The sequence below is a fragment of the Bidens hawaiensis genome, unplaced genomic scaffold (genome assembly GCF_021521415.1).
Source record: "Bidens hawaiensis isolate Kalapana, Puna unplaced genomic scaffold, B.hawaiensis_p1.1 tig00010420_1, whole genome shotgun sequence".
Lineage (NCBI taxonomy): Eukaryota > Viridiplantae > Streptophyta > Magnoliopsida > Asterales > Asteraceae > Bidens > Bidens hawaiensis.
Window position 1 is genome coordinate 1 of NW_027491792.1, and position 17,564 is coordinate 17,564.

Consider the following 17,564-nt stretch of genomic DNA (forward strand, 5'->3'; position numbering starts at 1 on the left):
TGAGTATCATTACAGAACTGTTAAATTATTTAAGAACTTGAAGGAACCCTTGAAAACTAAGGTTTTTTATAAAAATTTTTGTATGTTAATGTTCTTTGAGAGTAGTTTTATCATTTTTTATATCTATATCTACGATTACAATTTTGAAAATTAGTTTTTATACATATCTATGTTTTGTTTTACACCTATGTAAATTTGTTAGTACAAAAATTTTTACATACATGTAACTTGTGATTAATATATGTAATCAAAAATTATTATATAAAATATGATAAAACTAATCTTAAATAATGTTAATATATAAAAAAAAATTAAAAATTTTTTGATTGTTAAGGGTTCCTAAGAGTTCTTAACTTTTTTAGAGTTCTTAAATGATACCAACGCTATATATATATATATATATATATATATATATATATATATATATATATATATATATATATATATATATATATATATATATGACGTTTTAAATATATTCCACCCGTGTGTAACACGGGCACTATCCTAATTATCATAAAGTAATTACATAATTACTTTACTTGTATATATAATAACTCTATTTGATTATCACGTCTGGCATATTAATTTCATTTGTATGTTAACCTTCCTATATATATATATATATGTTGGGAAGGATCAAGAGAGAACTCCTATTTAGGAAGAGAACTAAAGAACTCTTAACTAGAGGGTTATAATTGTAAAATCGCTTTCAATAGGTCATAAAACACACCGAAGCTTCCCCTGTGCGATGAAACTCCTGTTGCACCTGCTCAATGGAACCCCTGCTTCCAGTGTGTGACAGATTCCACATATAAATCGCCAATCCATACAATTCGACGATTTCGAAACTTAATTATTAAAGATCGTTTACCTACTCTTGCGTTGTTACATCTCGATTTCCACTAAAGAACGATTTTGAAGGATTTCAATGTTTAATATGTCAATTGAAGGTATTTTTTTTATATTATTGTTATCTTCCTTGTTTATTAGTGTTTTTATTATATGATTTACAATGATTTTACTGTTAAATTGATTAATTGTTGATTCTTCTGAAAGCTCTACAATAAAAATTAACACTGTAATTCCGAATTAGGCAATTCTAGGTCAAAAAAGTCACTGCTCGATGAAATAGCCCCAATTTGTTTGATTGGTGTGCCAAGCCGAGTTCATATGTTGATTGATAAAATTTTGGCAATTCTGATGGTATTCTATTGTAGTTTTATGATGCTTAATTTTAATCAATTTGTTTGTTATGTAACAAGATATTACTTATTTTGGACATTTTACAAAAAATGTTGAAACGAATGATGTTGTGACTGCTGAATTAGTCGATTCTAGGTAAAAACCCAGCAACCAGTATTTTGTATTATAGTCTGTTGGTGTTGATCAATAAGGTAACATCTTATTTATATACTACATATACGTAATATAATGTTACGCAATACATATATGTAATATAAAATTACATACGATTATTATATACTATTTACAGATAATATTTTGCAATTAATTAGTGTTTAACAACAATCCAACAAATAAATCATGTATTACACATGTGTAAACCTGATATATTGTATGTATGATGTTGTCTATATATTACACATGTAATATCACTATCATGTCTATTTTATAACCGTTATATATATTTTGTTATATGTGGTTTTCCCATACGAGTTCTTTTTTTTAAGTTCCATGTCAAACTGTTGGTGTTAATAAAACTACATGAAGCTTAGTATGCAGCAACATATTACGATTTATGTTATGTTCTAATTCAATAGGTTACGGTTTTGGAATGTGCAGCAGCAAGTGTGGTTGTTGGAGTATGCATCAGGTTATATATTGAACTCAACATAACTAATTTGATTTAGGGATGAGAAATTTCGGTACCGGTACCGATTTGGTACCGTCAGTATCGAATCGGTACCAAAGTTTTGAGTTTCGGGATCGGTACGGTACGGTACCGGTATTTCCTGAATTTTTACCTTCGTTACTGGTACTATCCCGGTACCATACTTGTACCGAATCGAATATTTCGGTTGTGACACTCGTCAATTTCAGGTTAACTATGTTAATCCGAACTCCATTAATTCAAACATAAGATCACAAGAACTGTAACGCATATCTCATTTCATTTAAATTAGGGTTTTAAATGACGCATGACAATCACTACACAAGTAGTCTTTCGGAATTTCACCGAAACACACACGAGTCAACTCAAACCATTGGTGAACAAACGAAAAATATCAAAACAATAAGTATGTGATAATTATGTGTTACGTCTATGTGCTACTTGGTGTTTACATGCATAACGTTAATTCGTGTGGAAAATAAACTAACTTGTGCTAGAAAGTGATTAACTAGAAGTCTAGGGTGTGATGTGTAACTTATATTATAATTATTAATATATAAACAACCTTAACTAAAACCCTAACTCTTTCCCTCTCTCCCTCTCCCTCTTGGCGACGGCAGCCCCCTTCCCCTCTCCTCTCTTGCTCGGCCGATCACCACACACACACATACATATACAAGTTATTATTTAAGCTTGGATTGAGGGGTTAAAGTGCTAGCCAGGTAAATTACATCCTCTCTAGTCTATTTCATTGAGTTAATTGCATGATTAAGCATAATAAACATAAACCCAAGATGTTAAAACTATTGATTGTTGATAGATTATGAGTCTAGAGGGTTGATTGCATGGTTAATTGTTCATAGACTGATAGTTTGTTGAGTTTTGATGAAAACTGATACTGGACAAATTATTGAATTCGTATTTAGATGACTGTAACTCGATGTTAATTACATGTTTTGAAGTGATTGTTGATTCTATAATACACTAGGTCGAGTCTAGTTTCTGAAACGTCTGAGTTTGTAATTTTTGGACGTATAAAAGTTAGTTTTTATTATTTTACAAAACTGTTGTGCAATGCTGATTTGGGAGACCTGCTGTTAGGCTGTTTTGCGACTAAGATATATCATAAAATACAAGACCAAATGGGTTGATTCCACTTCTGGAAGTTAATATTTTGAGTTAGGAATCTAACCCAATTGATCTTGCATTAATTGGATTTGTCATTTAACGGGAATAACAAAGAACATTATGTTGTGCATGATAATGATTGCTGTGTGTTTGCTGTGATGTTTTAATCATTGTGATAAAACCGTATATGATAAAAATATAATAAAACTATTTTTAGAAACCTAACTCACGTGTTCTTCTGTGATGATTTTTGGTGATTTAGTTGACATGTTAGGATTTATTAAATAGAGTAATCTTGTCGAGTGAAAATCTGTCTGGACAATTTAGCTACTGAATTACTTGAAGTATCATGAAAAGTGCATAACTGATCGATGTTTGCTATGTCTTGACCAAATTGCCCTTGTGAGGGATATTTGCTAGTAATGAACGATGTTAATACTTTACACTTAAGTACTTGTTAACATGTGTAACTTATCACCAATGTGTTTGTCGAGTAGCACTTATTTCACAAACGAAACATGAAACGCATCTCATGCATAAGTTGTATGTGTCGAGTCTAGGGACTCGCTCATAGTCCAATACTTAGAAAATCTCGTTTTTGTTTTTAGAAAACTAGTGAGGATTTTCTGTGACGCACACATTTCTCGAATCTTTTTGGTTATCTTCGCAAACAGTGAGTTTCACGTCCCCTTTTTACTCTTTTTAAACGCTTTTATTTGGGGGAGATAACATACTACAACGCTGTAGATTTTGTTAGTTTTTTATATATCACCTGTAAGTCTAAGTGGCAAACAAACCAACCAAAGTCCTTCATATCATCGAACCGGTTAATATTTGGATAATAGCGAGTCACTGTTGAGTAGTATTACTGGGTTTGACAAACCCCACCCAACTCTAAGCTCGACTGTAGGTCGAGTGGGTGTAATCTTGGCTAAGACATTACCATGGTCGTGGTTGACATGGTGGCAAGGCAATTGATAAACAGTCAGCTTCGGTGTCGAACACTTAGTAATACATGCTTGATATGTTAGCTACCTATTGATATATAATTGACTTAACACTATCTGGTAACGCAAACGCAAACGCAAACGTAAACGCAAACGCAAACACTTTATTTATATAAACCTGTGAATTCACCAACCCTGTGTTGACACTTTTGTATGTTATTCTCAGGTAGTCGAGGCGGGCGCGCGGTATAGGAACATGCATTCGCTAAACACCATCGCTTGAAAACTTATTTAATTTTTATCTTAATAACTTGGGTTTTTAAGTCATCCTGTGTGCCGCAAAATTTTTGGTTTAAAATTTACGCTTCCGCATTTTATTTAAGACTTAATGTCTTGTTGGTTTGAAAACTTTAAACATGGTGTTTGATTATAACTAATGATTCTGATCCTATTAGTTCACACCCTCCGACGGTAAAACTTCGTTAGTGGATTTTGAGGGTGTGACATCGGTACCAATAGCAGGACCAATAATTTGCGAATTTCGGGATCGGTGTTTTTGGTATTGGTACCGGTACGTTACCGAACTCATCCCTAATTTGATTTATGTTAGTCTTAAACATTTGGTATGGCTTTAGAAATGTTTGTGAAGATATAAAATGTTTGTGAAGGTATCAAAGTTTAAGTTTTTTTTATGACGGATAATATTACTAATATGATTTATGTTATTTTGAAAAAAAAAACTTTATAATGCATGCTTGTTATGAAGATCTCATGGATAAGTGAACAAAAATATGCATAATTAACATTAAGATTTGATTCTGTTCCATTAATATTGTGCAGCGGCTCGTAGGTATTATTGCAGAAAAAAAGCATACGGTTTTTGCCACAAAAACCCATAACCATTCCCGTATAACTGGTTTAAATACCTAGACCGACCCGTTTGTAATAGGTTCGGTTCTAGGTTTGAGATATCTTGCAAAGCGGTTTCGGTTTGGGCCATATCCGTTGCATAGTCCTATTGATTGTGTTATACTTAATTGTTTTATTTATTTACTTATCTATTTATTAAGACCCATGTATGCAATACATCAAGACCGTGTATAATTATTTATTATATTATTACTGCACATATGTAATGTGGCGATACTGTATATACATGTGATTTTAAGTATTTCATATATGTAATACTGATGATATGTCATGCAATTATGCATTCTATAGATCATACCGTCATCTCCATCTCATTTTCTTCGCCATGCTCGTATTACTTGCCCAGCAGTGTCACATTTTTCAGTTTTCTAGACCTTTTGACCTTCCCTGGTGCAGTTAAACACACGATTAATTTACTGCATATATGCAATAATCAACAAATACAATTAGATGCATCAACATACACATATGCATTATAACCGGATATTCACACATACCGTCATCTCCACCTTCCCTGGTGCAGTTAAACACGCGATAATTTACTGCATATGTGCAATAATCAACAAATACAATTAGACGCATCAACATACACATATGCATTATAACCGGATATTCACACATACTGTAAAATTGTTATGTTTGACTAAAATATCTTAAAAATGTACAGTAAAAAACATGATTCGTGGAATGCACATGTGCAATAATCAACAAATAAATGAACTCATATAAGCATATGTGTTGTCTGTGACTTCCATTTTTTATCGTTAAGATATATTGTTCCCGATTGAAAAAACGAACACAAAAGGAACAGAGACAAATTGAGTTTACTATAGATTTATGTGTAATAAGATTGAAATATGTGAAATTAGGTTTACCTAGTGGAATTGCAGATCGATTCACTTGATTTCTCAGATTATTCGCTTTTATATCAGATGATTTGCATGATTTCTCTATACGAAGTGAAAACCCTAACTCTGAGTAACGAGGAGAACGAACGGGAGCGACAATTGGATTGCTGAAGATTACAATCGTTTATCTATTATTGTTCTTCTGATTTGTGCTAGATTTTGCAACAGAACTGGATGAATCAAAACCCTAGATCACCGATTTGAAGACAAACGAAGTGAGCAGACACGATTGAGAGTTTGAGAGAGGGAACAGAGAGAAATTTATGAGACGATTTTACCCTTCTACATTAAAAGCCCCTGTTTTTTTTTCTTTTCCCCCTTCCCTTATTTTCATCCATTAATAAATGAAAATCAATGGTTTTATTGGAGTTCTCTAGTTCTCTCATTAAAACGAGTTCTCTCTAGATCCCACCCCTATATATATATATATATATATATATATATATATATATATATATATATATATATATATATAAAGGATCCAATATAATAATCCCTAATCGTACACTAAGTACGCGACTCGTATCCCCGTTGATTTCAAATAACACGCGGTGGCGATACTGTAATTTTCATCAAATCTGATTCGCTGCTCCCATCGATTTCGTCCACCTTCACCATGACCGTTCAACAATCCTTCACCATCCAATGATTCTGTCCACCGTCCACCATCCAACAATTACGTCCATCGTACACCATCTTCCTTCATCACGACTTGTTCACAGGTCAGTTGATAAAATTGGCCAATTGAAATTGAAATTGAAATTGTTGAACTAATTGATCAATTAAACTATGAAATTGGTCCAATTAATCATCAATTTGAAGTTTTAATTGATCAATTTTGAGTTTTGAGTGATGGGTTTTAACTGAACGTTTAAAGTTTTAAGCGCCATTTGCAGAAACCCAGTTGCAGACGTTTTATATTTTGTTCATATGATTGAATCGATGATCAAATTGACGGTCGATTGATAAATGTTTGATGATTACGAGATTATATGAAGTGATTTCAGTGTTCAATTTCATGTTACAGGTGTTTAATTTTTATTGTTAGTTTAGAAGTTCAGAACTTCTAAACTTTTTTGAACACCCAGAAAACTTCTTAGATCGTTTTAAGATTTTAATTTTTTTTAACACCCAGAACATCATTGAACGTATTAGAACGTTTAAAGATGTTCATTTTTTTGAACACCCAAAACTTTATTGAACGTATTGAAACTTTTAAAGATATTCTTTTTTGGTCAAAACGTTTAAAGGTCTTCAGTTTTGTTTCAGAATGTTTAGACATAATATTTTGAACCCTAATCAGATCTCGATTGAGTGCATTATTTCTGCAATTCCATAATCGATTGATGAATCTAAATACTTCTACACATCAATTCGATTGATTAAATCATCATTTTTGATCAATTTTGAAGATTTCTTGATGTTCAACGCCATTCGATTTTGATTTGTTTTTTGACTTTAGAGATTTCATACTTTAAGCTGTGATTAGAGTTTAGAATTTGGATTAGATTGAACGACGAGTTCCAAATTTGGATCAGAGACGAATTTTGATCGCGAACTATTATTGGGTTATTTACGAAATTGCCACCGCGTGTTTTTTAGTCTAACGCTCTGAAAGGTCCCGTATGTAATGTATGATAAGCTATTACTGTACATAATCCACCCCTCTATATATATATATATGGGATCTAGAGATAACTCCTCTTAAAAAGAGAACTAGTAAAGAATTATTTTTAACTATTTTTTAAAAATTATTTTGTGATTTTTTTTTCCTCCTTCTAATAACATGATATTGATACTAAAAAAAAAAACTTGTCGGTGAAGTACTGTAGTGCATATGTGCACTATTGCCTATTGTATATATACAATAGTGTTTTATTGCATATATTACAACACGATTGTATTATCCAATACACACTATTGAATATATGCAAATACAACACTAATAATTGTATGCAAAACACATTATCGCATATATGTAATACAACACTAATGCACATATGCACTATATCGATTTTTTTTAATTTTTGTATATAATATAACACTATTGCAAATATACAATACAAACAACTATATATATATGCTATTCAACACTATTTCAAATATCAAAATGTACACTATTGCACATATGCATTATAAAAAAGTCGATGTATTGCATATATGCATTACTCGTTAATTTTTTTTCTATTTTTTTTTATTTTTTTTATTTTTATATTTTTTTTGTAGTAAAGAATAACAACATATAAGAAGGATGAAATAAAAAAAATTTAAAAATACTTTTTTAATTAAATTAAAAATACTTCATTATTAATTCTCTAGTTCTCTCCATAAAATGGAGTTCTCTCATGATCCTCTCCATATATATATATATATATATATATATATATATATATATATACACACTAGTTTTTATCCCCTGTATTACGGTGGTTGTTTTACATTGTTTGTTCTAATATTTATTTATTTTTTGAATTTATATTTATTTTATTGTATGAGAGTTAATAATATACTTATGGTTTGATGATAAATTGTTTCACAAATAAATGAGATGCTATAACCCGGTTTAAAAGCTATATGATTTTGATAAGACCCAAGACCCGTTTATTTTTTTTTACTATGAAATTGTATTTTTAGTTATAAATAATATTTATGAAAGTTAATAATATACTTATGATTTGATGAGACTCAAGACCCGTTTATTTTTTTACTATCAAATTGGTTTTTTAATTTAAATAATATATATATATATATATATATATTTTTTAAAATAAATAAGATATTAATTTTTAGTATATCATATTTTATAGGATTTTTACATCAATAATTTGGTGAGAATAATTTTTTATTTATTGAGATGTTATAACCCGTTTAAGGAACATCTGGGTTTGGTAAGACCCATACCCATGAATTCGGGTCAAATGCATGATAATCCTTTATTTAAAAATTAAGCAATTATGGTGACTTCAAAAAAAGAAGGAGCGACCACATCGTGACACGTAGTATTTTTATGTCTTCGTTTATATATATTATAGATAGATATATAAAGGTTATAAAAAAGGGAGGAAACTTAATGCCGAAGGTCATGCACTTATTGAGGCGACTAACCATCATAATGATAATAATATATTATTGCTTTTCGTACAACTAATTTCATCCCCACCACCACTTCTCTTTATTTTCCAACTCACCATTTCTATATTTCTGTTCTAACTAAAACTAACATCCTATCTTTCTCTTCTTTCCCCATCTACTAATACTTATATTCATTCTCTTTTGAATTAAGTTGATTGATCATCAGACGTATACGATTAACAAAAGCTCGATCGAGTTGCTTCGTGTAATCAAGATCCAAGAGTCGATCACGACAACAGAACCAAGAAAGAAAGAAAGAAAGAAAAGGTGATAGGAGATGTTACAAAGGGCATCAAGCAATGCTTATTCGTGGTGGTGGGCTAGCCACATACGAACCAAGCAGTCAAAATGGCTCGAGCAAAGCCTTCAAGGTACCTACCTTATAACCTAACTTAATTTCTTTTCTAAATTGTACTTGACATTTTCATGTTTTTTTTTTTCAACACGATTATTCATTATACATACATGCATGTAGTATTGGTAAAGTTCTACTCCGTTATCGTATGTGTTTGGACATTGTTACGGATTGACCTATATATAGTGAAAGGGTAGGAACTAGCTAGACGTATATATAATATCTTTATACAGAAAGGTAAATCAAACAAACGATCATGCAATAATAACAATATCTAGGATGCTCATACAATTTTCATTGGAGAATTCCCCCAGCATAAAAGTTATTCGCTGATCCAAAAACTTTACTCAATGGGGGTAAAAATTGATAAAAAGACTGTTCTTTTCATCGCTATTTAGGGTTTAGGTACTAAATAGCGATGTTGCAACCCCACTTTAATTGTTTAATAAGTATGGTAATTAGTTATCTAAATTAACAAATACTAGTTCTAAATATTGATTTTCGTTTCTCTCTTGAATAAGAAAAGAATCTTTAATGATTTTGACACTTTACATGCATTATAAAAAGACATACAATACATGCATGTCGCAACTGCAAAAATTGGATTGCAAAAAGTTGCGTTGGGCCTAAGTGATGAACAAAACTATCCTTTGTTGACTTTGAAAGAGACTTTTGGATATTGAATTGCCCTTTGAAATAAAAAAAAGAACTTTAGGTGTAAAATATATTGATCAGTTCTTCATGTAAGTAATAGAAAACAAAAATATTAAACCTGTGAACCTGTTACAGCATGTAGAGTAGTAACCGCAGCAGAGTATGATGTAGTCGACATGTTTGTCATCTTGATCGAGTTCCCCTTTAGGATGTATAGTTAAGGATGGTTAGGGTTCTTAAGAGGAACCCGGTTTTATGAGAGAGGAGGCACACAAATTGTTATGTGTGTGTATTTAGGTTATGATGTTAATTTATTCTCTCTATATATACACCCAATGTGAAACCCTTTATTAGCTATTAAGAGTAATATGGCCCATCAACAATTACCAAGCTAATATATAATAAGGTATAATTAATAATTTTGATCTATTATTATATAAATGATAATGATGGCCATATAAATAAATATATAAAATATATTTATTCTTACATTCTCCCACTTGGCCGAGTAATTATTTATTATGAGATTAGATAAGCCTGATCAGGAGTTAACACTCATTTTAGCTTTAAACTTGAACTGGAGCAGAGAAATACAGTCATTGAATTGAACATCAGCTCAAGACCCCCATTAATCATACTATAGTCCTTATTTAAAACCTAAGTAGTTATGATCAAAATTTTCAAGTAAGCCCTTCAAACGTTTGATTTGTATAATAATTTGTCTATATGTCATTATGCATGCAGAACATATTAAGAGACATACAAAATCAAAACTGATGAGGAAATTTAATATTTAATCATTCATACTACGATATGCAGTTGTACGCGATCATTAATAAACCCCTCATGATTATAAGCGCTTTCATAATACTTATGGGTAGTAGACCTTTAGTTATAGGATCCTTAAGCATATCATGAATGTATTCGATATGAAAAATTTAGATTCCTCAATTCGTTCATAAACGAATAATTAATTTCATATCAAAATTTAATGCAGCACCTCTCAAACTGTTACTGTTTGAGAAAACATGGTAACTGACTTTATCACAATTAGTCTTTAATATATAATTTATCTGGAGTTTAATATAACTTATGAGTCCACTAATAAATATTCAACAACATTTGTTGACAACAACGTTGTAATTAATCAACATATTATGTTGTTATGACTTAGGTTGTTGTTATCAGTTCATTATGACTCCTCCATGAGATAGATTTATCTACTGACATAAGAATATATCCCAAAAATTACATTTTCTTATCTCTGAATATGACAAAGTTTAGAGTAATATACCGGTTTGAATTCTCACTTCTTCTTTTAAATTATAGTCTTTCGTTTCTTTTAAAGATATTTTAATACTCTTTTAGATGTTTCACATTAATCTAGGCATATCTAGTGTGTTACAATTTAGAGTAATATCTGAACGAGTATAGACTTGAACCTACATAAGGCTTCTACTTAATGAAGCATAAGGTAATAATCTCAATGATCCTATTATCCTCTAAATAGAACAATATTGTTTGTTACATGTGTAAGGAACCATTTAAGATAAAACTTATAGAACAAAACTAACGTCCCTTTGGGTCTATCTCAGAATGTTATGATATCTATTATGTAAGGGATATCTTTGAGATATTTCATATCAAAGTGTGTGAACAATGCTTTGACTTATGTAACATATACTTGTCAGAAGAATGTCATCTATATAAGGACAAGTTTGTTTTTAGTTGCTCCCACTCATCTTGAGGTAGGTACATTAATCCACTAGGTCTTTGATGAAAATAATTGTATAAAGATTTCATCACATTTTGATGTTTACATTAACCCATATATGGATTTTATTGACTTATAGACTAAATGTTCTTTAACCTTCAGTTTATAACTTTTAGGTTGTGTTATGAACATATAAATATGTAAGTCGATTGTTAGAAAAAGTTGTTTTAATGTTCATCTAATGTAGCTCTTAACTATTATAAGCGACTAGAACAATAATGATACTTAAAGAAATCTTTTGTGATATAGGTAAGAAGATTCTTTGATAATTGATTTCTCCTTGAATGTAACCTTTAACAATCAATCATGATTCTTTTATCTTAACGTTTGTGTTAGGATTTAATTTAGTTATGAATACCTTTAGGTGATTCAATTAAATCTCAAAACGTTAGGGACTTATGGAGTCAATTATGATTGATGATAATGGTTTAATTATAAGGGGTATGATCATTAAACTTTTCAACATCCAATTCAACTTTAGTTATGGAGATTACATAAGCATCAAATTTAGTAGGATTTAAAACCTAGTTGGTCTCCTAAGTTGATTATTAGGTAATTTTAAAAGTCTCAATTTTATGGGTTATGACTCCAAACCATTTTAGAAACTCATAACTCATAGAACACATAAGCTATTTTAAGCCCATAATACATGATTTTTAAATAGTCCGTGAACCCGTAAACTGGTTTAAGCCCTTAACCCATGGTCTTTATTAACTAAATTAATATTGATAAGATTTGGTTCAAATCTTTTTAATGATTAACAATTATATTTGTTTCCTATTTTAAGGGGATTCAAATCTTTTAAAAATATATTAAAACTTCTAAGTTATCCAAGATTTGAAAAAATATTTCCCTAAATAATCATTAACAAATTTTAATCTAGATTTTGAACCAACATATAATAATAATGAACACGAAGAATCTCATCGAAAATTTTAACAATTAAACATATTAAAAAAAACTTGGAATCGAAATCTTTAAACATGAAATTAACAGATTTCGAAAATATTAGAGTTTACTAAATATGAATTTTAGCGATTTTAAACAGTTTCATGTATTGTTTTCGTAATAGAACATGAAAAAGGAGAAACCTAAAAAATTAGGGTTTATCAAGTTTTAGTCCATGTCTTCTGATTCAATTCCAGATTTACGGAATACATGAAAAACTAATTAATCAACATCGCTCTGATGCCACATGTTGATCAGTTCTTCATGTAAGTAATAGGAAAAAAAATATTAAACCTGTGAACCTGTTACAGCATGTAGAGTAGTAACCGCAGTAGAGTATGATGTAGTCGACATGTTTGTCATCTTGATAGAGTTCCCCTTTAGGATGTATAGTTAAGGATGGTTAGGGTTCTTAAGAGGAACCCGGTTTTATGAGAGAGGAGGCACACAAAATTGTTATGTGTGTGTGTTTAGGTTATGATGTTAATTTATTCTCTCTATATATACACCCAAGGGGAAACCATTTATTAGCTATTAAGAGTAATATGGCCCATCAACAATTACCAAGCTAATATATAATAAGGTATAATTAATAATTTTAATCTATTATTATATAAATGATAATGATGGTCATATAAATAAATATATAAAATATATCCATTCTTACAAAATAAACTGTGTGGCACATTGAATTTTGAAGTTACTTTATAAAAAATTTACATAGCTATTCACAAGTTGAGTGGGGCCTTTTCACAACTCCACCCAACACCGTATAAGTCAATTCACCACTTATAAAAACACATATATATATATATATATAATATTAGTTATGATGTATTAAACGGTTATGTAATCGTATAACTGTTAGTCTTTCTCTACATCTAACAAATAACATATATAAATACTTATATGATTCTCGCGATTGAAATTTTATTAATAAAATTTTTACCCTGGTTTACAATTTAACATTACATTGTTATTACATTATTTCATTATTTTGCATCCTCTTCCCTGAGGCTATGTGATATGGACATCAATTAACCAATTGATTTCTATATGACATAATGGTGAATTGGAGAATACCACCCTCATTATTTGTGTTTGATTAGTTGGTAAAGGTTTTAGGGGAATTCCCTTATCTATTTTCCCAATCTTCATTCTTTTTTTTATTAATATAATTATGTATATTGATATACTTTGGTTAATATTTTGTATTAACTGTTAAAATTTGAAAAAAAAAATTAAATACATAGATTTGTATAAAAAATTTTCTGATGATCATCCTGGTATAAATTTTAACAAAAACGGACTATTTTTGGAAAAAAAAAATTATTTTTGTCTTGTAAACGATTTTGACACGTGTTTGAACTGGTAAATTTGGTTAAAAATATTTATGTTTTTCGAATTACTCGACGACGATGTAGACTCGAATTTATATAATATTTTTCAATTTTATGTTTATATATTAGTTATAAATCAATGTTTTCAATATAGTTAGTTGGCAATGTTCTATATTTTATTAACTTTAGTTATGTTATTTTAATTTTATTTTAAATATAGTAGCAATATTATTTTATTTGAAAAAGAAAGTAATTGATGAATTAGGTAGTATTTCCTAAATATTGAGGAAGAGAGTAAAATAAAGTGGAGGTGTAATGTATCGTTGACGTGACATTCAACGAGACATTGTGAAAAACTGGTGAATTATGATCTATATATACCACATAGTTAGAGGGCTAAATTAGTTGGTGGTAGTCATTGATATTAAGTTAGTTGATGGAGGGCACTTGTGTGTTTTCCTTGTTTGTGAATTTATGTGTTCTCTTTAAAGTACATAGAAAAGTTAGCACATCTGTCGTGTTTTTAAATATTTAATGAAACTAATTAAAATGTTTTAAGTTTAATATAGTTAATTTATATAGCGTTAATGTCATAGAAACCAATTTTTTTTGTTCCTTTGATGATGAAATTAACAAAAAAATGGTGTGGTTATGTAGACATGGAAGAGAAGGTTGCCAACGCCATGAACCTCGTTCAAAAAGATGGTGATTCATTCGCCAAGAGAGCCGAAATGTATTACAAGCATCGGCCCGAGCTCATAGCATTCATTGAGGAGAGTGTTCGTGCTTATCGAGCATTGGCCGAGCGATACGACAAACTCTCGACCGACTTGCAAAAAGCCAACACCACCATCGCTTCGGTTTTCCCGGATCAACTTCCATACGACACAGGCTACGATGATAATGGTAATGATAATGATAATGATAATGATGATGAAAATAATAGTTGGCCCAAAATCTCGAGAAACGCAGGCCCAGATCCACCAAAGGCCCCAAAGGTCCCAGCAACCATGAAGACTTTTCTAACTAATAGCCCAAACAAACACCTAATCAAGAATGCAACCAAAGAACACAATGACAACCACTCCAAAGGTGTTCTAAAATCCGGGTTAACGAAAGAAGAGGCCACCGACGAGATTGATAAGCTTCAGAAAGGCATTCTTTCTATTCAAACGGTTAAGGAGTTTACTAAGAGCTCTTATGAATCTGGGTTTGCAAAGTTCTTGGAAATCGAAAACAAGATCATTGAAATGCAACAAAGAGTTTGCGACTTACAAGACGAGTTTAAGGTTGTTAAAGATATTGAAGACGATGATGCACGCGTTATAATGGCAGAGGCCGCACTGAAGTCGTGTCAAGAGAATTTGGCTAAGTTACAAGCCAAACATGATGAGTCAAGACACAAAGTAAGATTAGAGCGTGAGCGGATTCAAAATGTAAAGCAGAAACTTGAGTCGTTTAAGCACGAGCACCTACAGTTTAGTGATGATAATCATCATGATGAACATGAAAGCGAGCACAACGAGTTACAAGAAAAGATCAAAGAAAACATCGAGGAACTTTCAAAGAAACGTCTAACGGTTACAGAAATGGCAGATATGATTGACAAGCTCGTGAACACGGTGATCGGCCTAGAAATGTTGGTTTCATCGCAAAGTGCTTTAATCGAAAGGTTAACGACTGAAGCCGATGATCTTCATATACAAATTCAGAATTTGGAACAAGATAAAGGCGTGAAAACTTACAAGGACGTGGAGAAAAAACTAGAGGGAGTACAAGATTTGGGCATCAACATTGAGAACCAAAATAACAAACTCAGTTTGCACTTCACTGAAGCCCATTGCAATGTTCATCATTTGTTTGACAAAATTTATGATCTTGTGAAGCCCGATGAGGAACTTGTAAACGATGATGTGGCGAACAACATGACCACTTCAGAAACAACATATAACAAACAAACAAACCTACCCAGTAAAATCCCACTCATAGAAGAGCAATTGGTACAATCTAGGGAACACACCAACAATGGAAACCATGTGAAGCGTGATGAAGAACACACGAATGATGGTGTGGCCAACGACATGATCACCTCGGAAACAACATATGCCAAACAAAATAACGTTCCCAATAGAATCCCACTAATAGCAGAGCTATTAGTAGGGTCTGGGGAGGTTGGGATAGAGACAAACGTTTCAACTAAGCCAGGGGATATAAAGCCTGCTCCCAAAGACTTAGAAACAACATTTGATGTTCTTAAAGCTAGTGAACCACAGGTGGAAACGAATTGGCAAGAACTATTGTCGGGCGGGTTAGATGATAAACAAAAGGTTCTTTTACAAGAGTATACAACAATCTTGAGAAAATACAAGACCGCGAAAAAAGAACTTGTCGAGGAAGAACAGAAAAACCAGAAGAGAGTCGGCGAAATGAAAAAGTTGCTAGCGAAACAAGACTATGAGATTGAACAAATGAAACAAAAACTCAATCTTCTTCAAGAAACTGATGAAGAACAAGTAGTCAACATCAAACCCATCTTCATAGACAATCCCGACCCAGTTTCAGAAACCGAAGCAAAGCTAAGAGCCAACATCGATACAATACTTGACGAGAATCTTGACTTCTGGTTAAGATTCAGCTCAACATTCCATCAAGTACAAAAGTTCAAGACAGAAGTGGAGGATTTACAACAGGAAATAACAAAAGTGAAAGCTAAAGGAAGTGATGGGAAAACAAGCATAAGATCAGAAATAAACGCAATATTCAAACACCTTAAGGAGATACAAACCGAGTTAACAATATGGTTAGACCAAAGCGCGATACTGAAGAACGAATTACAAAGAAGGTTCGAGTCATTATTTGATATTCAGGAGGATATAAAGAGAGCTTTGAGAGAAGGTGTTGAAGAGGATGAAATCAAGTTTAATACACATCAGGCTGCAAAGTTTCAAGGTGAAGTTTCCAATATGCAACAAGAGAATACTAAAGTTAACCAAGAACTTGAGGCAGGTTTAAGCCATGTGGCTGCATTGCAAGTTGAGACAGAAGAGACTCTAAAGAGGTTAGAAGATGAGTTTGGGCTTTCATATCAGAAGCAGCCACGGTCGCCAAATCGCCCACATGTTCCCTTACGCTCGTTTATATTCGGGGTTAAGTCGAAGAAGCAAAAACCGTCAATTTTGGGGTGTATAAACCCTCATAAGAAGCTTACAGCATCAAGCTTCTTGTAAAGTTTTGTTATATTGATGATATATCTCTAGAGGCATTCGTTTCAGAAATAATAATATGTTATACATTTGTAACTATTGTTTTGAATGTGATACACAAGATGGTTATGTACAAGTGAATTATGTAGCTTTTAACATATTATTGACTCGGAAACAAACATGCCTCCTATATTTAGGATTGAAAACAAGCTGACTCTAGCCGCTCGTTCGTCTTAAGTACTTAAAGAGCTAAAATGTTGAGCTTCATCTTGGCTTGTCAAAATTTTGAGTTGGCCGCTCGCTCGTGAATGGTTAAGAAAGCTTCTTGTTTTTTTTTTATATTTTGTAATACTATTTTTAACATACACCTGATGCGCATTTAAAAAGCAACAG

At 31.5% G+C, this 17,564-nt stretch overlaps 1 protein-coding gene across 1 annotated transcript; it reads left to right on the forward strand.

Annotated features, from left to right (window-relative positions):
- Positions 1-9,140: 9,140 nt before the first annotated feature.
- LOC143535149 (protein NETWORKED 2C-like) lies at positions 9,141-17,298 on the forward strand. Its single transcript, XM_077029488.1, has 2 exons — positions 9,141-9,268; positions 14,626-17,298. Exons 1-2 carry the CDS (start codon positions 9,175-9,177, stop codon positions 17,193-17,195), a joined length of 2,664 nt encoding a protein of 887 aa, XP_076885603.1. The 5' UTR covers positions 9,141-9,174; the 3' UTR covers positions 17,196-17,298.
- The last annotated feature ends 266 nt before the right edge of the window (positions 17,299-17,564 follow it).